Source organism: Amaranthus tricolor, chromosome 14 (assembly GCF_026212465.1).
Source record: "Amaranthus tricolor cultivar Red isolate AtriRed21 chromosome 14, ASM2621246v1, whole genome shotgun sequence".
In the NCBI taxonomy this organism is placed as follows: domain Eukaryota; kingdom Viridiplantae; phylum Streptophyta; class Magnoliopsida; order Caryophyllales; family Amaranthaceae; genus Amaranthus; species Amaranthus tricolor.
The window spans coordinates 3,437,635-3,461,240 of record NC_080060.1 but is presented as its reverse complement, the minus strand read 5'-3'; the positions used below and the strand labels follow the sequence as shown (position 1 = coordinate 3,461,240).

Below are 23,606 nucleotides of genomic sequence, written 5' to 3'. Positions count from 1 at the left end.
AAGATTATTCCTTGATTCATTTTCATGAGTTTGGAGTATGTGACTTGGTAAATTCCTAATACTTCTATATGGTTTGCCCAATGTGAACTTGTATATTGATTGGTGTTGGAAGGAGGCTTATGCTTGTATTGAAATGGGCTTCAATTAGTAGTTATTCAGTTGCTCGAGCGAGGATGTTAGCATAGTTGGTTGAACAAGAATTGAAGGCATCATTCAGTGATTGTTGGAACTGAGCTCGACAAAGCACATCACCATTGCTCTGTTGAGCATGGGTCTACTTAGGAAACTTAAGCATTACATTAATACAAAGGTCTTCCAATTACCTGGACGAGTTAAATATATCTAAGAATACTTTGTTTTATAAAGATTTTTCCACTTATCGAATCTTGTATCCTTTGCTTATTTGCTTGCAATTTCTCTTATTCTTCTTTTTAGTATTTTTATATAATTTAAAATTTTTTTCTTATTTTTCCAATAATTAAACTAATTTTTAATTTTGATATTAGATAACAAAATCAAGAGACAAATGAGTAGACTATAAATATATTAGGTCCATTTTAATTTGACCTAAGATCCAGTTTTGACTTATTTGTCTTGCACGTCTAAGTCAATTAGATTGTGGTCAAATTGAGCATGTCGTATCCTGCGGTTTGGAATTCCCAACTCTACCAAGCGTATGAAACTACGGTGTTTAGTATTTACACAATCTCCCTCCTCGTACCACTGGGCACTAAATAATGGAATGACAACAACAAAATTGTAAACTTAAATCTTGAAAGTAAGCAATACGGTAGTTTGATGACGATATACAAGTGAATTAGCCACTGAACAGTTAAACAATTAATACGGACGAATCCCAATTCCCACATTGGATGATCTGGGCATTACAGCAAAATCATTGAGGAAATAGGGCAAATTTCTGCAGTTCAATGATCTGGGCACAGCTCAATTGATGTGAATTTGATGGCTAGAGCTAGAAATTATTGCATGCACCCGAAACGCGTTGTTTTCATCTGGGTTTTCTCTGCTTTCGTATTCTTTTCTGCTTTCCAGATGATTCTTAAGAATTCTTCTCGAAATTACTCTACTTCTCCAGGTATTTTTTGTCTTTATTGATTGTTTTATGTCTCTTTTCTATGTTTTTCGCAACAATTTGTAAACGGGTGATTTGCAATTGTTAGTCTTTGCTTTAATTTTTGCCTGATTTAAGGGTTTGAGGTTTTTATTGAATCAATTGCCAAAGCTTTTGATATGGTTTGTGAATTTATGTTTTCTGTAATTGTGGTGGTAAGAGTACATAATTAGAAAAATGAGCTATGATATTGCCTTGTTAGAGATACTTGGATAATGATAATGAAATTGATGGGGTTTATTTAGTTTACAAAAGTAAGGTGTATTTGGGTCTTGTTAGGAATCTGATTATTGCTATACAAGATTAGGTAATGAAATGTTATTAGTAAATTAGAAGATATGAAAACGACGATGTATTAGAGTTCGAACAATGAGTTTCAAACTCCAATATTGCCAAGATCGAGTGTATGAAGTTTTAGTGACAAACAAATTACGCTATCAACGATATCGATGTTTGTAGGAGAAAATAATGCAATAAAATGACACAAAGATTTAACGAGGTTCACCAAACTATGACTACGTCCTCCGGTGTGTAGTATCTCTTATATTATCTTATATTATCAAAAGGAGTTCAAAGAACTCTCAAATATGGAGAATTACAATAGAGAAGAGATATAGGCTAGTGTTTGGCTTGGGGTGTATTTGTGGATGATTACAATGTGTGAATGATAGCTCTCTATTTATAGGAGAGATCTCACTAAGTAACATTAAGTACATTAAAACTATGAATAAATGATAATGAAACATCCCCAAGTATATGAAGAGTCAAAAACAGCATCCTAGGAGCATCAAGAGTTAAACCTTTGCACTTCTTCATTAAGTCCCATAACTCCAATGAATAACTCATACTTTATTACCTCATTAATCCATACTTTCAATCACCATCATCAAGACTCAACTTAATACACCCATTCATGACAAACTTATGGGATTTCACCCCAAGAGTCACTACATGAATGCACACACCAAATGTGCACTCAAGTCACACCATTCATAACAAGATAAATTTGTTCAATGCCAAGAAAGTAGATTCCTTTCTTGGAGTTGTAGCAATGAGCAATCTATATTGGAAGCACATTCATGAGGGTATTTCAAGTTAGAGATAAAGTTTCGAAAAGTTTGAGATACGCAATGTGATGTAATTGATAAGTATTAAGAATTTTTTTTAAGGGAAATTTTGAGGATTTTTAGCTTTTCACATGATTAAATCTGGATTTTGTCCATTTTGTTTAATGTTCTTGAGATGGTATACTGATCCGAACTGGCCATCTTTATAATGAACGCCTTTCTCTCTGTCTTTCCTATGTCTATCCTTTCTTCAGGTGGCTCTCATGTGACTCCGACCTTTTGCATTATGTGTCCAAAGAAGTAAGTCATCAAATGAAATACAGAACAATCTAATATAGGCATTCTGTCTCTTTGAGCTGTTGGGCTGTTTCTTGTGTGGCCGATGTTGCTGATTTGTGGTCTATCATGCTGTTGGTGTTCTTCTTGTAGAATATAGATGTATTTGAACCAAGCTTCCAGTTCCAATTCTTGTTGGTGAGGCACTGTGGTCTGTGCCCGTGTGGCGTCACTGGCTGTTAAATTTATTTGAATGATGGAATTTAAGCATTTCTAGTTCCCATTCAATTTCTTGTTTTTTCCCACACATTTATGCTGTGGAAGCTTCATGCCTTCACCTCAGTTCCAGCTTCTAAATCTTGTTGGTGCGACTTTCACATTTATTGGATCATGTGATTCAAGCCTTTCTACTTTCTAGTCAGTTTCCTTTCTCTTCCTCACTGCTACTCTGTAACCTAGGTTCCAGCTTTCAACTTGTTTTGATCATGTATTCTGTTCTGACTATTCAACTTCATTACTTGTTTTGCTGCCTTCTATAACAAGTGTACTTAGAGAAATCCTGTACAAGATTTTTCGTTGTTTCTTCCCTCTTCTGCTTTGCACTTTGAACTGCGGCAATTCTATAGGAACTTTAAGAGAGTGTTCTGTATTCCATCTATGTGGATGCATGTACGGTAGCTCCTTCTGTTTCTATCCTTTCTGTACTTGTAAAGCTAAGGCAAGTGGCTTTTTGTTGCTCTTTGAAGTGTTAGCAAAGGTTGCTTGCTTACTTTCGACAAAACAATTAAAGTAAGGCATCAACATTTCCATGTTAGGATAATTCGCGCTGACAAACAAGTATAATTGCGCAACTCATTGGAGGAAATAGTGAAACTTAGTTCTCTTCTCCAATTTTTAAAATTTGTTATTACTTCTTCGCTTTTGGGTGTTATGATATGCTTATGTCGCCATCCTCTTGCATGAGTTTCGACCCCATTTTGATAGCCTTTGATCTTGTCATATAGTGTGGAATTTATGCACATATGTTCACGAGATTTGGGTCTTTTGCACATTTGATATTCACATACATCAAGTTTTCTGTTTTGTTCTTAAACTCTTGTGCTTCTTTTACCATTGTGTATATTATGTAGTTGTCATCCTATATTAGAGTGCTCCTTTTGGCCTTCAACATCCTCTGCAGTTTCATGTGAATTTGAAGTTATAGTGTAATAGGCTACAACAAATATACATGTTTTTGACATCTTTATTATACAATACTATTTTTGTTGCTTGTATGTACTTAATCTCCCATTCTCGAGGAACTGCTGAGTTTCCATTTTTTATGTTGTTGGACAGCCATCTCATTGTGGTAGTTGTCTCCCATTGGACTTGCTTCTCATTCCTTAAAATGTGTGACTCTACTTGCAGAGGCTAATCCAGGAATGAGATTCTGTTTGTTTTCTACAATTTTGATGAACAATTGTTTTTCAAATATTTTCCCATTATTTAAATTGAAAATTTACAAAGAATGTGGAACGAAGCAAGAAAAGGTGAGCTTGACAACTAGAAAAGATTAATAAGGTGACGAGATATCCACATATTTGTAATTCTCTTTTTTATCCCTCATCGAAAATCGTTGGAGACAATCAGAGAACCTCAAATATTTGTAATTCTCTTTCTTAACCCTCACCGGAAAGACATAAATTGACAACAGGAAAAAAAAGTAAGGCAAGTTGTGAGAATTCGACATTCTCTTATGTTTTCATAATAACGCCAAGCCTTATGAAATACAAACCAAACTTTCCTGCAAGGTTCTTCTACTCAAAAAACCAAAAAAAAATTGAAAATAAGAAAATAAAAGGTATTTCCCCACGATTTCTCCATATAGCTTCCTCAATCTATGATTATGATTATGATTATATAGGTGATAATGAAGATTGATTAGCTTAGGTCAAATTAGGGATGAAAAGCCCCAATCACTTCGAGGAGCGAAACCTGATGTTTTAGGATTGACACTCCTTATGGGTTAATGGGAAAGGAACAATGTGGTCGAGACTTATGAATACTGATTTCATTTTATTTTGAGGGTAATACTAAAAGCTGATTTGTGTTCATAGATGCTCCAACTTCAAACATGGTGAAGAGGGCAAGACTATATGAAAAAATGTCCAGGGATTTGGATGAACATGGGCCAGCTTTCCTCAACCATGGAGAAACTTCTCAGTCGTTGTCACTTTCTGATCTTTTTAGTGTGAAAGACGGTGCTGTAACACCTAATCTGAAGGTGAAGGCAGCTGTGCTTGCTGTATTATTAACAAAAAGATCTTACACCCTTTCCTATATTGGCTAGCATATGATTGATTTGGTGCTTTTTGCAGGTAGCTAATCCTCCTGTACGAGCAAATGTTCTGTATTTAAGTACTGAATATTCACTTCCCATATCGTAAGTATATGCTACTCTGCAACGTTTAGTTTGCCGTTTCAGAAGTACGGTGTAAATCTTATTTTGCCTGTTTTTCCTTTCACAGAAATGCGGTTAAGAAAATTTTTTCACCTTACTTTGATAAGGGTAACAGTTTTTTTTTTCTTTTTTTTTTTTTTTTTTTTTTTGCTTCTGTTGACATCTGTCTGTTTTCACTTCGGGTTATGTATTATACAATTTAAATTTTGTATTATTGATTATTCGATGTTTCTTACGTTTGCTTTGGTTAGCAATCTGGTTTCAGAATTCTAGTTTGTACCACTTCAGTATGTTCCATGCTTCGCATCATATTTCACCTGTTCCTGCCACTCATGATGAAGTAATGTATACTATTTTTTGAAAATCTGTGTTTCTCGCGACTTCAAGTGAGATGTAGCTTATCTTCTTATGTAAACTCTTGTTCATTCTGTTAGGTTGAAGCTGAAGCAAATGCAGTTGAAACTGTTGCTCGATCACTTTGCCCATTGAAAATCGTTTTAGATAGGGTGATTTTGACCTCAACTGGTGTACTTCTTGGGTGCTGGCAGGTGCTTAAAAAAAATTTTTCAGAATGAAAACATGTTTTTTACATATACCATTTATCAGTGTCACATGATTGACTAATCTTCTCGCGAGTCACGAATCAAAAAGCGAAATTATGGTCGGTTTTGGGCTATTCTTGGGTAAATTTGAGCGCAGCTAGTCTCTTGAGAGACGTCTCTCAAGCCCAGCCCATTAAAACTTAAGCCCACTTACCGTATTAATGCCTGCTTACAGTATCCTTATGGCTACTTATCATATCCTTAATGCCTACTTACAATATCTTAAATGTCTACTTACGTTATTTTTAATGCATACTTACAATATTTCAAAAGGTATATAATGGGCTGGCCCATTAGAGATGGTCTCTCTCACAAGAATTTGTGATTTGAGCGAATCGTGAATTTAAAAAGCGAATTAGCTAACGAATTATGTTATACTGGCATTTATGTTTTGTAGAGCTCTTAACTCCCTCGGCATTTTTGTTTTAGTTACTACAATGCCAATGAAAATTCTTTGGAATGGAATTGTCAAATGAACCTATTTCTTTGTTTAAATAAGCAAACTTGATAGATTGCCGCATCCTAGCAGACTACCACAGGTCCACAATCCTCAATGTATGTTGCCAGTATGAGGCTTTCAATAAATATTATGCTTTAACGATTCTCTTTGTTTAGGTGACTTCTGGTACTGATCCAACTACTGTACGTGCTAAGCTGAGAAACGCCCTACCACATGCACCCGAAAAGCAGCTCGTAAGAACTCTTTATTCGATATTTTCTATGGTTTTGTTAGAAACTATAAACTTCTGATCGATTTATCCTCTCTTGTGGCTGTTAAGTAAATAAAAGATATATTGGCTATCTAGTTTGGCTTTCTGACCACATAGTGCTTTATATTAATAACTGATGATGTCCATTTGCTCCATTTTTGGTTTTTTGTTTCCTTTTCACAACCTTACACCTTAAAGATATTACCATTGTATGGACTGAAAGGAAAAAAAAAATTAGGGAAGGATGGGAGGAAGAATTGAATTGATTTCTGCCCCAGGGTCAATGTCTATTTCTGATTGTTATGTTGGTAGTATGACTTAATTGCATCAATTGGTTCTCCAGTGAATTCCTGTAGGATATATGATGAATGATGATGTGCAATATTCTTTATGGAGAAAGACTGTAGAGATAGTCATGGGTCCAGGACCTGCTCCTTTTTTAAGGGTCTGTATATCTTTTTAAGACCCATCAGATTTGGGTCGGATCTGGATCTCAAAAATGGCTAAAGGGTCTGGATTGTCATGTTTATTCTTGTATTGCAAGTTTTGATGGCCTGTACAAATACCATTTTACAATTTACCTCTCTTATAAGGTCATATAAACATTGATTTGTTATCCAAGTACTGGTACATCACCATATGGCTCTTGGGTCTTTTTTGAAGGAAGATTAATTTTATTTTCATTCCCCAATTACTATGCTTTCTTTTACATTGTTATATTCCGCGAAGCCTGAACCTCCTCTTGCTTACTGCAGTATGATGCCGCGATACTTCATACTTCATTTGCAAGGCTATTGGGTCCTCCAAAAATACCGAACACTGTAAGTATCTGGTGCTGTGGTGGATCTGTTGCTAAGTCTAAGCTCAAGGTTTGGTGCATAAGCTGGTAATCTTCAAGGCTAAAGAGAGCAGATGACGGGTACAAATGGAATTTAGGACTGAATAATATGTCTATTAATGAGAGTAGTACCCCTTTATCTTTCGTGTCAAATGGCTGCCAAAATCACTCATGACTGACTAAAAGACGGTCCATGCAGATGATCTTGTGAATGAGTGACTAAAAGTGGGCAACTTGGACAGAATCACTCATGACTGGTCATAGCATAGTGCAAACATGGTTCATAGTTTCTCAACCTTTGCTGTCTTTCCAAGGGATGTGGGCGGAGGGCTCATGAATGACATTAGTAATTTTTAACTTCTATGTGGTCTTTACGAAGGGGTGAAGTCGAGTATTAGAAAATTGGTTAAATGACGTCTTTTGAGTATTGAATTTAACTTGACAAGAAGTTGCGAGAATAGATTCTAGACCTAACTTGGTAATCGTCCTAAACAGCCTCATTCAACCTTCTCGGTCATTGCGAGAACCTCTTCTAGTTTCTGAGTATCATTTTTAATATTTGAAAAATTACCTAGAATAATCCAATTTATTCATGATTTTTCTACAATAATCTAACATATTGATTAATCATAAATAATCCCAATTTTGAGGGGTATTTTCTTTCTGATTCAGGACTGTCTTAAATGTGGTGCAGGAGATAAGTAAAACTTCAGACACAATTCAGTTGTTTCGCAACTTGGTTGCTCACCTCAACAATCAAATTGGTGGGTTTCAGGTAAAATCATTCCACCCAACCAGAGCTTTTTAAATATTCTTAATATTTAATTTTTGTCTTCTACCAAATAAAAAAAATTACTTGCTTTCCTTTTCTGAACAATTGATCACATTTGAAGTAAATTGAGGTTAAAAATGACGCGTAAATTGAGGTTAAAAAAATGGAGAACAATAAAAAATGACTCCGTTTTTGTTGTAAATTTTTTCTTTTTTGATTTCTTTTTTTCTTTTTTTTATTATTAATTGAATCTATTCTGTTTAGTTCTGTTTATAGTCCGATCTTTTGTTTTTTCTGTGATTTTCTTTTTCTATTATTATTTTTTCTTTTTTTTTAATATAATTGAATTGGATGAATCCATTTAAATATGAGAATTTGGCAAACAAGTAAAAATGGACTTTATTTACACTAAACAGTTCTGACTGCCAATCGAAATGAATTCCTAACTTATAACTTCTTGATTATAATCGGGTTTCTCGAGTGCGGCCATTCAAATTTGAATTTCAGGTTTATTTGAAATTGTGAGTTTTCTCCATTACATTTGCAGCCTAAGCTACAACATGAAAACATTCTTTTATTTGTTGCAAAAACATTTACCGCCGTATGGAAATTTTACTTTTTTACTTTTTATGGAGATTTTTAATTGGGTAATCCATTACGCTTTTTAATACCCTCTATCCATTTATTAATCTTGTCATCCCGTCTTATATAAGACTCTTTTATTATGAGACGAACCCATATAATTAGTTCATTTCTTTAATTGATGACTTTAAGATCGTAAATTTTAAAGGTATAGTAATCACTCTAAGACTATAAAAAGTGAATATTTAAAAATTGTAAGTGATCATTTAATGTTATATTTGATCACTTTAAGACAGAAAGTATATATCGGGCAGTCACATTAGAGGGTTTCACCGTAAAACCGTAACATTTAAGAATTAGTACCCTATAATAAGAGCACAAAATCTAGGGTGAGACTCTTTTTATTAGGTTGGCCCAAGTATTATTTTTTAAAAATCAAATTCTAGATTTAAAATACCAATTTTAAGACTTAAAAAACTAATTTTAAGATTTTAAAGACTACTAAGACTTATGAGATTGATGTCAAGGTTTAGAATTCTCATTCGAACTTATTCGAACTCTAAAGTGTGATTCAGTCAAACCTTGAAATTGCTATCAAAAACATTGAAATTGACCTTTTCTTGTAATTGGCTTTTAAGTCTTACAATTAGTCTTACAAGTCTTGAAATTGATATGCATGAGTTTAAAAAAAATATTTATTGGGTTGGGTCAGTTGCACAATTTAGACCGTCTCACAAGAGACTCATTGTTATATTATCAGCTTGTTATGTATGAGTACATCTCACCATGAAATGAGTCCATATAATTAGTCCATTGATAGAGTGTATAACCTAGTTTATAATGCCCAATTAATGTATGGACTCTCAATTGTATTATATAAATCTCTTGTGAATGTTTATAATTCAGGATAAACATTAATCCTAAAATGTTGTCAATAGTATATTTATATGACTAATAATATACTAATACAATTAACATTTAACTAATACATCTACTTTTACTTAATACAATTAATATGTACACTAATACAACTAGTATTATAATACTCAACCTATTGATCACTGATAAAAAAAATTGTCCTTTCTAGGTTTTCATGTTTGGAAATTGGGAGAAAAGGTTTACTCCCTCGGTCCCATTAAATTTGTCGTGTTTTCTATTTTGGTCCGTCTCATTTATTTTGCATTATTTTTATTTTTGGCTTGTGGTTCACTACCTTTTTAAATCTCATTCATACATTTTAAGTCTCTTTTAATTTTATCCACACAATTTATTCTCTCTCTTTATTTATATGTCTCTAAATTTTATTCGTATTGAGGGGTGTCTTTGTAAGGATTGTTTGGAACTGACTACTCAAAGGATTGTTTGGAACTGACTACTGAGTGTTGTATCAATAATTCAATAAGCAGTTTTTTGTTACTTCATCCTATTCAGATTTCAGACTGATGAGCTGCAACAGCTTAACTTGATTGTCAGGGCCGGTCGGCCCGGTCCTATAAGAGGGCAAAATGGGCCTGTTCCTCGCCCATCAAAAAAAGTTAGAAAACCGACATTTTAATACTTTAGAGTTATTACTTAGGAATTTATAATAGTATATTTAGTAATTAGAGGTCCATAATTAATATTTCTTCCCAAGCCTCTCAAATCTCAGGTTCGGCCCTACTGATTGTTTTGACATGCTTTATGCTCGTTTGATACCGTTGTTATCATTTAACATGCATAAATTTTGACATCACGGCTTTAAATCTAAACTGTTTTGCTTGTAAATCAACGTAGGCCATAGTTTTTGAACTGTGGTATGTGGAGGAACTCGATGTGCTCGCTCTCGCATTGGATGGAAGAATGAACATTCGTAGATTTCAGCTCAGCTGTTCCGAAACTCCAGAAACTTGACAACAATGTGACTGCCTTGCAATCTTCTTCGATGCTTCGGTCCTGCTCCTCGGAAGCTAGCTAGCTTCAATGATAAACTACAGCTTGAATGTTACGAAAATCATCTCTAGTAGCAGAAGTTTTGAACAACTGCATCAAATATATATAGATTGCCTGTCAATAAATAACTTGTACATTGATATTTTCTTCCTAAATATCTCTTGACGATAGTATTGTATACAAGGCTAGATGAAGCTAAAGATTTGTAATTTTTGGTTACAACTTATTGCGGATTATAGGAAAATGACTTATTAAATAATATACATGTGAAGTTAATGAAAAAAAATTAGTTTAAATTTTAGGAAAAATTTACTCAGAATAATTTAACTTTTTTTCGATTTTCCTATAATAATCCTAACTATTAATTAACCATGAATAATCTGAACTTTGAGGGTTATTTTCCAAAAGTATATTATAGTGACCAATAACCTATACAACAGGTAATTTTAACAAAAAAATATATTAAAATAAAATCAGAAAAAAAAAATTAAATTAAAAAACTAAAAGAAAAAAAAATTAATTACCCATAAGCCATATCCATGCCCATCCCAACCTCCAATACTTCACCCATCTAGCTCCTTGCCCCTCCAAACCTGCGCACCACCCCCTCCTCAATAGCCACCACCACATCCCCTCCCCAACAGCCACCAACCCAACAGCTTTTACCCACCGGCCACCACCACCACCAAGCCATCTACAACCACTCATCTACACCACCTTTGTTTGGGTGGCCTTTGTTTGGGTGATGAAGATAATGAAAATTAAAATGAAGTTGATGAAGATGAAGATGAGTGGAGGGTACGGTGTTATTGAGTGGGGAGGAAGGATGGCATGGCAGTGCGTGATGGAGGAAAGGGTATTTTAATTTTTTTTTTAATAATATTTTTGTTATTATATATATATATATATATATATATATATATATATATATATATATATATTTTATTAGTTTACCTATAAAAACAAGTCATAATATGCACAATAATATTTTTGGGTAAGTGACTTTATAGTTTAGATTATTCATGGTTAATTAATAGTTGAGATTATTGTAAAAAAAATCGACTAAATATTGAATTATTCTAGATAATTTTTCCTAAATTTTATGGTGCCTTAGTAAGTCTAATTATTTTGGACATCCCATCCCATGTGAGGTTGAAAATATTGTTAATATGTAGTTTGCATTCAAGGGAAATGTCAAATGCATTAGAGAAGATTAGGTAAATTATAACTGCCAATTAATGTCTTACTTCAATTTTCTAATTGGTGATGCATAAGTTGTGTCAACCCAACCATACATAAATGACATTCAAATTTCATGAGTAAGGACTTTGAATTAGGCTCTTAGTAGATTCATCATGATCTACTATAAATTGTAACTATTCTTGTCAGAGACTGTCTTTTAAAAAGACAACATTAAAACAACAAGCTTAGATTCTTATTTTCTTTTTAATTTGTATTAATTGGACTATTTGATCTATATAGCTAATGTGTCTCTCAAAGAGACCGTCTCTCAAAGCAATTTGTGTGTCAATTATAACTATACCTTAACGGACCTAAAGAGAGTTTGGATCAAAACTACTCAATGCATTAATTTATTCATTAATATATCTAATTATGTACATTGAATAATTATAGAAACTAAAAAGTAATTCAATTTGGATCAAAAGGATTCAAATAAGATTTTATATGACTTTGTTTTTCACTTATAGATATATATTAACCACAATATGAGAAAAAAGAGAGTTTGGTGAACAATGACAAATTGAAATGAGTACAGTTCACTAGTGGAAAAAAGCTTATATGCTGCGATATCTCCGTTATATATATATATATATATATATATATATATATATATATATATATATATATATATATATGGAGAGGATTGAGGTGGGCTGTGTTCAGCAGGCCCAAAAGAAAAATGAGTAGGAGGGGGGGTAGTTGGGCCGAAAGTAGCAGGCCCTGATAGGTTGGGGTTGTTTTGTGGACTGTGAAGAACAATAGAGGGAAGATTTTCATCAAGGAAGTCATACTTGTGAGGAGTAGACTTGGTAGGTCGAGAGAACGGGAAATTGGTTTCATAAAAAATGAAATGGCGAGAAATAATAATTTGTTGGGAGGAGAGGTCTAGCACATGTGTTAACGCGATGCGAAGATGGATATCCCAAGAAGATACATGGAGAGGAACGAGTTTGTAATTTCTGGATTTTAGTGTGTACGTGCGTGTGTGTGTGTGTGTATATATATATATATATATATATATATATATATATATATATATATACTTACAATATACGACATTCCAAATTATAAACTTATACTTACATAACCTATACGCAATGACATTTTAAGTAATAAACGTATACTTACAATCATACTTATATACTATATTCCAAATTATACACAATATTCAAGTTATAAACTTATACTTTGAAATTCATACTTACAATACATAAAAACAAACTTATATACACAACATTCCAAGTTATAAACTTATACTTACATGACTTATACACAATGACATTTTACACAATTGAGTGGGTTTTGAAGAAGAACAACAACAATTTTCGTGGGTTTTAAAGAAGTTGAAGGTTGAAGAAGAAAAAGAGGAAGAACAACACATTTTCATGGGTTGAAGAAGATGAAGAGAATGAGCAAATGTCGAAGTAAGGCGAGTATTGAAAGCAAATAATATATTTTCGTGGGTTTTGAATCTACTGTATGAATGAAGGCGAGATTTTATCAAAAAAAAGGGTATATGCTGCGGTTCTTTAAAACCGCAACATATACCCTATTTTTTTCGCATAATTTTTCAACTAATTTTATGCTGCGTTTTTATAAAACCGCAGCATATGTTGCGTTTTTATAAAACCTCAGCATATGTTGCGCAACATATAAGGTTTTTTCCACTGGTAGTTATTAGTTACCACTTAACACTTATAGATATTACCTTCCTTTTAAAATATTTGTAACTGACTGTAACATATTATGTGGAAAAATATTCTTATTAGAGTTATCAATTGCAAATATAATCAAAAAAGAGAAGTTACTTCATTACATAAAAATATAACACAAATTGTTGTGAGAGACGGTCTTTCCAAGAGACGCATAAATATATAAGCTAAATTGTCCAATTATTACAAATTAAAGAGAAAATAAGAATATAAACTTCTTATTTTAAGGTCGTCTCTTTGAGAAATGATCTCTCACAAGAATAATTGAAAATATAGTTGTTTCCATTTATTGAAAAAATTTTGGACCTTCATTGTAGAAGTCTTAGCAATTTGCTTGGGTTTAATTTGACAAAAATCATGCGTATGATGAATGATAAAATATGGTTCAACAACACACTCTAGTCTCTAGGTGACCTTAGAATCACTCCTCCCTGATCCCTGCCTTTAACTTTTAAAGGGTCCCCAAATGATGCTCATCCCATCTTTTGAAAATAAAAAAATAATTAAATTAGCCCAACTGGCACTAACTCATCCTAGATGCTGCCATTTGTAAAACAGATATGGACACCAAAATAGGTTCGTATTTTTGTAATTAGTCTTTTTCGTAATATTTGTTACATTTTAATTATTAACACTATTTTTATTTAATTTTAATTTATATTATAGCTAATAAATAAGAATAAATATAATCAATAAAGAATTTGTTTTAATTTATCTAATGACATATTTTTATAATTTTAACTTTTAATAATTTTTAAATATATATTAATATAGAAATAATCAAAATAACATATTGATATAATTTATGATTTAGTGCGGGTTTACCAATCCCTTCCCGTATCCAATAATTACCCATTTCCAACCATTATTATATTTATTTATATAATTTGCAAGTCTTTTTCAAATTACATTTTTAACAATTTCCGTCACTTTTTCTTTCCTTTTCTTGTCTCAAAATCTTTGTGTTTGTTTCCTCTCTCTACTAAAACCCAAATTCTTCCCTTTCTTTAGCAAATCTTACTAGATTTCGGTGTATTTCTCACAAGATTTGAAGTAAAATTATGGGAGGAAGTGGTGCTTCAACTTTTCTTAAGGTTGTGATTCAAAATTTTGATGTTCTTGCTGGGTTTGTACTCTTCCTCTCTCTCCTTTTTCACCTACACATTTAAAGTTGAATCAATTATAATAATTTTTTTTTGTATTTTCCATATTTTGGGAACCTGATAATTCTTTTGCTCAAAAGAGTCCATGATTTTGCTTGAATTTATGGGTATTATTGATTTGTTTGTTCGAATTGATGTGAAGAAAAATATAAAAATTGGTATTGTTTTGATGATTTTGTCTAACGAATCGATCTTACCTTGTTTTATTGATCAAATTTATGGATTTCTGTTTTATTATTGTGTTTCAAGCTAATTAACTGCTGGGTTTTCCTTTATGGTGGTTGATTTCTTATTCTTTGATCTATTTGTGCTTTTTGCAGGCCTGTGGTTAGTCTTGTTTATCCACTGTAAGTTAATCTTGAAATTCCTTTATGTTCTTTTTATCTCTTCATTCTTTGTTTGATTGTTAAAGGAAGACGAAGCCAGAATCCAATCGAACTCGGGCTTGCTCCATCCAAGAAAATATTCAATTTTACACTGAAAATTGTAAATATGTTATTTGCCCAATCTTATTTTACATTCAGACTTGAAATTGCTGATAAGTTGAGTCTTATGGGATGCTCATATGTGTCTGACATGGGTTTTTGAGTCCAACAAAATTAGCACAAAATTAAATTAGTAGAAGGATATTTGATGAATTACTCTGTGATTTGTTGGTCAATTTATAAACGGGAAGTCCCTTATGTACTTATTGGTCTTGGGTTACTGAATTTATGTAAGATTAAAATTCTGAATCTCTGTTAGGTATGCATCCATCAAAGCTATTGAAAGCAAGTCTCCCATTGATGATCAGCAATGGCTCACTTACTGGATTCTATATTCCATGATCACTCTTTTTGAGCTCACCTTTGCGAAAGTAATTGAATGGTAAGGTTCCCAATCATTGGTCTTTTAGTGATTAATTAACTTTTATTCAGTTTTTCTTTTGTTGCCACATTATGTAATGTATAGGATATGGAACTAAAATTTTCATCACTATGTCTATACAATGCTGTGCACTTTTGTTCTCGGATAAGGCTGCAGTAATGTTGCATAATTCTAAATCTTTTCATTTCATTTCTGTACTGAATACTGATTGTCTATGTCAAATTATTGATTTTCTTTAGAAGAAGGGTAATGAAAAGTGATATCCATACTCAATGTATTGTCTGGCACTCTGGTGGGCAACATTCAAAAATTTAGTATGACCTTAGCTAATTTCCTAAAGGAAATATCAAAGTTAGTCATTTGACAATTTGGTAATCCTTATAGATTTTTTTTTCAATGAAATCTATATAAAATGGAGATCAAGAACAAGCCAATTTACCCATTTGATATTCATGAAATGGGTCAGGAGATTGACTATCAACCTTTCATTATTGCAATATGCAAGTAGAGATGTTTTATTGTTTATGTTATAGTGGAAAAACAAGGTCTCGTTGTATCCTATCGACCTTGTTGTAAACGGATAATACTTGTGCTGTCAAGTTGTAAATAAACCGCATTTTAAGGATTTTCAAAGGATATGTTAAGGTGTAAATAAACTGCGTTTTAGGGAGTTCAAAGGATATCTCAGGATTTCAGTGGATATTTAGCATTTTTTACCACAATTAGGACCCTTTTTTATCGCATTTTTCACTATGGTTTATGTATCTACACTATATCATAAGAAAATTGATGAAATTTATTGACTTGAATTACCAAATGCCAATTACCGTGTCTTACAGTTGCACCAAGTTTTTTTTGAATTAAAAAACCCCCCTCCTGATTATAATGCTAGGCGCTTGCCTTATTTTCGATCATATATGTTATAGCACATCACTTTTTGTGGTTTGTAAAATTCTCCCTTAATAAAAAAGTTTCTGGTGGAAGCTCATGTTGATGGGTGTCCTATGGGAAAGAATATCTTTGTTTAGAACAGAGAAAAGCACAGCAATAGGATCATCACTTGATTTATAATGAGTTGATAGGATTTGGTTGGAACTGGTGTCATGGAAGTTAGACTACACTGCAATAATAGGATCGCCAGTTGATTTGTAATCAGTTCAATGGATTTGGTTGAAACTGGTGCCGTGCATGTAAAACGACAATTGGATATGACTTGGAAAAGAACTTGTACATTTATATAGTTTTGTAGATAAAGTGATGTGACAAGTTGGATTGTTAGAAGCTATAGGGGAATAGAACGAGAGGAATCCGTTTATATCATTTAGTTCATACGTTTTGTTCAAGTAAAGGCCTGAGTTTTAGTGCTTTATCTAATTTGGATTAGTTGTTGTACCTTTCGCTGCCTAATATACCTAAAGAGAAATTTATTGGTATGTCCATTTCGTGAAGAAATATGATTAACTACTTCTACTCCTTGGTGTATAATGGCAGTAATCAAAATTACTCCTCATTAAACTGTCCATGCTTTTTTTGTGTCACAAATCAGAAATCAATGATGGCAGTAATCAAAGTCTTGCCATTTTTTGTCTGTTGTGGTAACAACTCTGTTCTATATTTGAGTTTATAGTCTGTTGTGTTTCTGAGGACATTCACATGGTGGTTGGTCATGATATAAATTTTCAAGTAATTTTTTATGAAAAGCCTATGAAGTTCAACAATGCTTGGGATAAAGTTGATTTGTTGTGGACACTAGCTTAAGTCTTCTTTTATGAACTTACACAAAACTTTATTTCACGTTCCAAACGAACCATCAGTGATCGCCTTTCTTAATTGGCTGCCTATCCTCTTCCTTACTGGTGCTCTTTTTTCTCGAGTTGTTTGCCTCTTTTTTTGACTCTTCCTTATATCTGAAATTTGCAACTTGCTTTTATGCTTGTAAGAGAATCTACTCCAACAAACTTTCCTTAAGTTTTAGTTGGTTGTTGATATGAAGTTTGGGGGACAAATATTCAAACCATTCCATAATCTAGAAACTTATTATGATTTACAAGCTACAACCCTATTTTGTATTTAATAAAGAAAAGTGTATACTTCTAATATTCTACTAAAATATTCTAAGAACCATATGTAAAAGTTCCCATTTTTGAGAAGTATATAGACAAATTTATTCAAATATATATAGCATCAGTTCCAAACTATTCATTTTGTTGGTGAAGTTGCATAATGCTTCTTTTAATGATCCCTAGTATTCCTACTTAGCTTATAGCTACTATTTCGTTCTTAGACTATCGGATGTTAGTTGTCTTGTATGATTTATATTTAGTACATAATCGGTGTGACTCGAGCAAAAGTCAGGTCGGCAACCACATTCTATCTTCATAATCTTCAGCCATAGGTTAATATGAGATGTGTGGAACATAGCATGATATTTTGATGGTTGCACCATAAGTTTGGAGTTAAAAAAGCTCGTATTATACTTGTCAGACGCTTATTACTTTTTTATCTGCAGGATCCCTATCTGGTCATACGCCAAGCTGATTGCAACTTGCTGGCTGGTCATACCTTACTTTAATGGCGCTGCATATGTTTATGAGCATTTCGTAAGACCAACATTTGTGAATGCTCAGAACCGTACTGTTAATGTCTGGTATGTACCGAGGAAGAAGGATGTCTTCAATAAAAAAGATGACATTATAACAGCTGCGGAGAAATACATTCAGGAGAATGGAGCAGACGCTTTTCGAGATATTATTGATAAGGTAACTACAAGGCTTCACCTCTCTGGAACCACCCTTGAAATCGGATTTTACCCTACACATCAAACATCATTTTTGTTGGGAATTTGGTTTCAGTTGGTTTATGTGTCTCACGAGTAATCTAACTTGTCTGCATTATGTATTTCTTTTCGCAGGCTGAATACAGAGGGACAAAAACAAGGAATGATTATGGCATTTTCGAAAACGATTACCAATACTGAGAACAGCGACCTGGTGACTGTGCAATTGACGATCATGTAATCCCCCTCACCATATTTTGAAAACAAGCCGTGGTGATATTTTCAGTCGATCATTTTGGCTTCTTATTACGTTTATAATATGTGTGCTGTGTTTATGATGTAATTATCATGCCGTTTGTATCTTGTTTTTATTTTTAGATTTTAGCTTAACGAAGGTGACTGCACAAAACAACTCTTATGTATGTCTGTTTGGAAATACATACTAGAGCAGTCTAACATAGAAAATAAGTCTCTTTTGGCTTTTGAATTTTAACACCTATGTACTCGTAGTCGTAGCTGCTATCTTATTCCAATACGATAGTAGTTACTCGGTTTAATACATGTTCCTCGACTGACTTTTTCTATATCAGAAATTGCCGTTGATTTTCTTCAAATTTGTGATATGATCGTAATTTTCACTTTTTTGATTTGGGGGTAAAATAAAAATCATTGTAGGCAAAGAGGAGAAATAAATAATTCTTGTATTTGATGAATATTGAACTGCATGTAAAAGTTTTTACAATGATAAAAGACCAAGATTTTTTTGCAACTAAGGGTGTTATTATTGCTTACGATTTAGAGCTCAACTTGAGTAAACCTCGATCAGAATTTAGCCAGAGTGGGCTCAACTCATGGTTGGGGCCAGTTCAAGACTTAATTGAGTCAAATCAAGTTTGCGTAGACTTAGCCGTAAAACAAATCAACAAACTCCATGACTTACAAATTATTCTATCAAAATTATGTTATCTGATAATTGTTTCTCGATTTTTTCAAGGAATAATTTGATTTTGAATAAGCTGAAAATCAAATATCAAACTGAGTTGACCGCACAATTAAGTTTTCAGATTCTAGTGGAGCTCTGTTGGTTCTAAGCTTCAATTATTGCGTGGATGGGTGAAGGGAATCCAAGGAATCAAGGGAAGACAAGGGGAGGAGCATGGAAGAGGCGAGCTTTGTGTTGGTGGTGGTCTAAGCTTACTTGGTTGGTTATGGTCATGGTCATGGTCATGGTCATGGTCATCAGTCACATTCTACATATGGAATTTTTGAAGAAAAATAAGTTATTTCCTAGTGTAAAACAGAGAAATTCCATTAATGATCTACATACATGGTTAAATTAAAGGGATGATACAATTGGGCAAGCAAGCATTCAGTATTCTTGCTCCACTGATAGATCTGAATAATCTTGTATGTTTAAGCTCCGTAGTCATGAACACATCATTCTGCACTGTTGTCCTCATCAGGATCGGCTTCACCAGAATCCAATGTTTCTGACAGAAGTTGCTGAGCTTCGGAAAGCGCAGATTCCTTATCTTCAGCAGCATATAGTATCTTCTTAACCGCAACGGCCATCTGCATCAGATGACAACGACAAGAACTCACATTAGAAGCAGCCATTTTACGTATAGTGTGCTAATGACCTTCAGTATCAAAACCGTTCTAATTGCTCAATAGGCCTGCACAGTTTTGTTCTTGGAAAATTTTCTAGGGCCTAAATATTATTTCACAATAATATTTTAGGCCTTGTTTACTTTACATTATTTCACAATTTTAGGGCCTAAAAATTAGTTAAACTAAATCAAAAGTAGGTCCTTTATTTATGAGGCTCATGCTCAGAATCACACCAAATTTTGAGAGTCTTGTGTAAAACTTTTATTTTACGCCTTATTTATTGTAAATATATATATTTTATAAATAAACTTAACATATTTTTTTTATGATTCACTTTTTCACATGGGGGAGAAAGAGAGCCTGTGAGATTGATCACCTCGCACACCATCACAGACCCCTCTGCCCCAGACTATGAGCAGACTTAGAAGAACCAATACAATCATTTTGAGTGAGCATGAGGAAAGTTTTGATTTTTAAGAAGACACTAACCGGCAAATTCTCTATTTCAGACGCCTGACAAAGTATTTCAATATCTCGCAGTTTTCCAAAGTAAAAGTCTCTTTCTTTTTCCAGCAGATCCACAGAAAGTTTCAGATCAGTAATCTGCATAAACAAAATTTTAGCAATGAAGGTAGAATACTACTGTTAAGTGAAGATTTCTTTTACCCCAAATACATTCAAATTGATGGGAGAAAGCCAAAAACATGCTGGAAGCTTTTCGTAGTGTAAATAAATGATTTATCAAAATAATTTGCAACAGGATAGTATGGCACAAAGATTAAAGAATGGTGAGGACATTAAAATTGTGTGGATGGTGTTAAAAGAGAGAGAAATCAGACCGATAAAAAGCATTAAAATCGGGAGATAGAAAGGGAAAAAGGAAAATGTAGAAACACAGGACTATTGTGTTGTTGAAGCTTCTGGCATTACCTCCTGAGATAGAACCAGAACTTCTTCTGAATGATCGACAGCGCCAGTCAGGGAATTTGCCGTCCCTTGTTTAAGCACTACAACAAATGAAATTTGAATAGCATTTAAGGGAATTTGAATGCTCAGATACTAGTAACAATAAGAAAAAGTACTCTAGATATAGGCTAACCAGTAGTCTTCTTAGGACCAGAACCAGAATTATACATCGGTTTTGAGTTCTTTTGAGTGGTTCTTGAAGGACGATCTTTACCACCCTTACATCTTCGTTCGACAGGATCATAGTTCCTTCATAAGTCCAACAAATAATATAATAATAAGTCGATAAAGTAGCTTAAAAACACTCAAAGGATAACTTGGGTGAAGAAGCTAAAAGCTGCATACTCGTTCATAATTCCACCATTGATAGAATCGCAATAGCGTTTCAACCATTGCAGAAACTCAAGGTTGTCCAAAGGTCGAGCTTTGACTAGTTTGTTAACATCAATATGCTGGTATCAAGAAAAAATTTATTACATAAAAAAGTTAACATTCAAAAAAAAAAAACACATACCAATAATAAACCAATTACTACACAAATCTACATGTATTAATCGACAAACTATCAATGGAGCATGTAATTCCTTGTTCATTTTATTTCCACCATAGCGAGATGTGTTGTAAGCTCGTCTTAGAAGGGTTTACTTTAAACTCTTCAAAATCCTTATGAAATTTCCTCAACCTAGCCAATCCAAAAAGGCAGCATGTTCTATCTAGTTCGTTTTTCAAAATGGAAAAGGAAAACTAAGCAGACAGAAAGTTTCATTTGAATATGCATTATTGTCCAACCATCTTAGTATTTGTATTCAAACACTATTTCGACATAGCAACCCTTGAGACGGAAATTCTTGAAAGGTAAAGGGTTACATATTAGCAGAATAAAAAGAAAGAAAGAAATCAAGAACAGTTTCTCGAGATGGATAAGAAGGTAATCAAGTAGTTAACTAATTACCTTATCGATCTTTAGCTTGTTGAAAACATCTTGCAAAACCTTATAATTTTGGATGAAATCATATTCTGTCTTGCCATCAAAGTTAACCTACAACAAAACCATATCCAATTACTTAACAAGTAAACCGAAAAGAAAGGAAACCACAAGTTAAACTTAGACAAAGAAAAGGTTTCGAACCTTGTGCATGGGAACGACTCCGGGAAAAGTCATATCCATCATTTGACATTGTACTGCACCAGATGCAGCCTATTCACCATAACATCAAGTGAGAAACCAAATGTATTCATGTTTTATTGAAGATTAGGAATAAGATACAGATAAATTCGTGTTTAGTATTCTAAAAAAAGTACTCTCAACTAAACATAAAGGTCACTCAAGATGGGCTAAAAAGGTAGACTTGTAAATACAACCTTAAACAGATATAACACCAAATAACAAGAAATTTTTCATACATTCATACATTGCTTGCATTTCTTGTTTATGTTAAGTTGTAAATGATGTTTTCTACTAAGGATTAATCGTTGCCATCATTTGTTATCGCTAAAGACATCTAACACCCCCAAATCTCCCATAGGTGCGACCGTGAGAGTCATTTAATGGCATTGGGGTAATGAAATGTTGTTATTGTATACCAGTATATTATTTGCAATAGTTTATCCATAAAGTAAAACAAAATAATAAAGCAAAAATGAATATTGAGCACTTGCATTTTCCAACTTTCAACCATGCTTCTAGCTACTCATTATCTCTTGAGATCTAAATGAGTTCAAGGATCTACTCGCTATTCAATACACAAAATCCCTCTATTGCTCCTACACTAACGATCTAAGAACCATCATTCTGATCACCAAATCCATCAAAAAGGCAAATGCATCCCATTTCAACCAAAGTTCATTTCAATTTTACCAAGAGTAAAGAAAATTACCAAATTCTTAATTGCCTAACAGAATACAACAAAAAGGACAAGACAACATCCTTACTTTTTCCTTTATTCTCTCCCAATCTCTTCAAACTAGATCTTTTCTCCAATCTCCTTCACATACTTTTGGCATTTAGCAAACTGTTAGGTACACCTAACAGTAAGCACTTGCTACTTAGACCATTTCATTTACTAAATACCAAAATATGAGATTCCCAAAAGAGGGTCATAAACTCATAATCATGAGGGACTGAATGTCAAATGCACTAATCACACCATAACAGCTGATTAAATTTCAACAAACCCCACATAAACAAAATTTAGAATATAGAAAAAACAATCAACAGTTATAAATGCAGTAAAGAAAAGTACTCCATCAATCTACAGGAAAAAATATGCTTGATTACATGATGAGTAAAACATCAATTTCTTACAGCATTGAAATGGGTACTTCTATGCACATAATACCAGATTTCACTAACAACCCAGAAAAATCTAGAACTCCTGGATCAAATTTCCAACATTTTACTGAAACCTCAAGAGAAAAAAATGTAAAACTAAAACTTCAACAGAAAAAAAGGAATTATACCTCTTCAATTTTGGACAAATTAAGTTGCAAGCGGTTGTTGATCCATTGTAAAATCTCATTCCTACCCACAAAATATGCACTATCCATCATCCCGATATTGGATGCCATTGTTTTACACTGTTTTCTTCTTCTTCCCCAAGAATGTAGTACAAGTTAGTCAAGGGCTCAAGAACCCTATTCCAAATCTTGGATTTTTATGCAAGTACAACCCACAAACAGTGAATCAAAGAAAAAAACAACAAATTAATGAAGAAGAGGAAATTAAATGTGGGAAATGGGAATTGAATAGAGGAGACCCCGCGTATTTATGGAAAGAAACGTTAAAAAAATATGGGTTGAATGAGCGTTATTTATGGTTATTAATTTAGGTATCCGCCATTAATATTACAATTGAAGAAATGACATGGAAAGGGAGAGGTGAAAAGGGGTATGTTTAATGTATAAATTATAATGGTATAAGT

The 23,606-nt window shown here is 33.2% G+C and overlaps 3 protein-coding genes across 3 annotated transcripts; 2 read left to right on the top strand and 1 right to left on the bottom strand.

The window, feature by feature from the left end:
- The first annotated feature begins 583 nt into the window (after positions 1-583).
- LOC130800377 (uncharacterized) lies at positions 584-10,669 on the top strand. The gene is made up of 10 exons (XM_057663862.1): positions 584-1,096; positions 4,572-4,738; positions 4,833-4,897; positions 4,983-5,023; positions 5,167-5,255; positions 5,350-5,463; positions 6,133-6,210; positions 6,983-7,048; positions 7,760-7,840; positions 10,193-10,669. The coding sequence occupies exons 1-10, from the start codon at positions 964-966 to the stop codon at positions 10,307-10,309; spliced, it is 951 nt and encodes a 316-aa protein (XP_057519845.1). The 5' UTR covers positions 584-963; the 3' UTR covers positions 10,310-10,669.
- Positions 10,670-14,213: 3,544 nt separating this feature from the next.
- On the top strand, positions 14,214-18,722 carry LOC130800376 (HVA22-like protein a). Its single transcript, XM_057663861.1, has 5 exons — positions 14,214-14,428; positions 14,786-14,812; positions 15,210-15,332; positions 17,842-18,091; positions 18,244-18,722. The coding sequence occupies exons 1-5, from the start codon at positions 14,364-14,366 to the stop codon at positions 18,307-18,309; spliced, it is 531 nt and encodes a 176-aa protein (XP_057519844.1). The 5' UTR covers positions 14,214-14,363; the 3' UTR covers positions 18,310-18,722.
- Positions 18,723-19,391: 669 nt separating this feature from the next.
- Positions 19,392-23,548, bottom strand: LOC130800375 (microtubule-associated protein RP/EB family member 1B-like). The gene is made up of 8 exons (XM_057663860.1): positions 23,146-23,548; positions 21,815-21,883; positions 21,638-21,724; positions 21,031-21,137; positions 20,819-20,934; positions 20,650-20,726; positions 20,209-20,322; positions 19,392-19,680 (listed from the first exon to the last, which is right to left on the bottom strand). The coding sequence occupies exons 1-8, from the start codon at positions 23,251-23,253 to the stop codon at positions 19,546-19,548; spliced, it is 813 nt and encodes a 270-aa protein (XP_057519843.1). The 5' UTR covers positions 23,254-23,548; the 3' UTR covers positions 19,392-19,545.
- Between the last annotated feature and the right edge of the window lie 58 nt (positions 23,549-23,606).

Coding starts and splice junctions, on each gene's coding strand:
- LOC130800377 (XM_057663862.1), top strand. CDS start 964: ATGGCTAGAGCTAGAAATTATTGCATGCACCCGAAACGCGTTGTTTTC. Junction 5,464..6,132: donor TACTTCTTGGGTGCTGGCAG/GTGCTTAAAAAA, acceptor CTCTTTGTTTAG/GTGACTTCTGGTACTGATCC. Junction 7,841..10,192: donor ATCAAATTGGTGGGTTTCAG/GTAAAATCATTC, acceptor AAATCAACGTAG/GCCATAGTTTTTGAACTGTG.
- LOC130800375 (XM_057663860.1), bottom strand. CDS start 23,253: ATGGCATCCAATATCGGGATGATGGATAGTGCATATTTTGTGGGTAGG. Junction 21,884..23,145: donor ATTTGTCCAAAATTGAAGAG/GTATAATTCCTT, acceptor TATGGTGAATAG/GCTGCATCTGGTGCAGTACA. Junction 19,681..20,208: donor CTGAAATAGAGAATTTGCCG/GTTAGTGTCTTC, acceptor CATCTGATGCAG/ATGGCCGTTGCGGTTAAGAA.
- LOC130800376 (XM_057663861.1), top strand. CDS start 14,364: ATGGGAGGAAGTGGTGCTTCAACTTTTCTTAAGGTTGTGATTCAAAAT. Junction 14,813..15,209: donor GTTAGTCTTGTTTATCCACT/GTAAGTTAATCT, acceptor AATCTCTGTTAG/GTATGCATCCATCAAAGCTA. Junction 18,092..18,243: donor TTCGAGATATTATTGATAAG/GTAACTACAAGG, acceptor TTCTTTTCGCAG/GCTGAATACAGAGGGACAAA.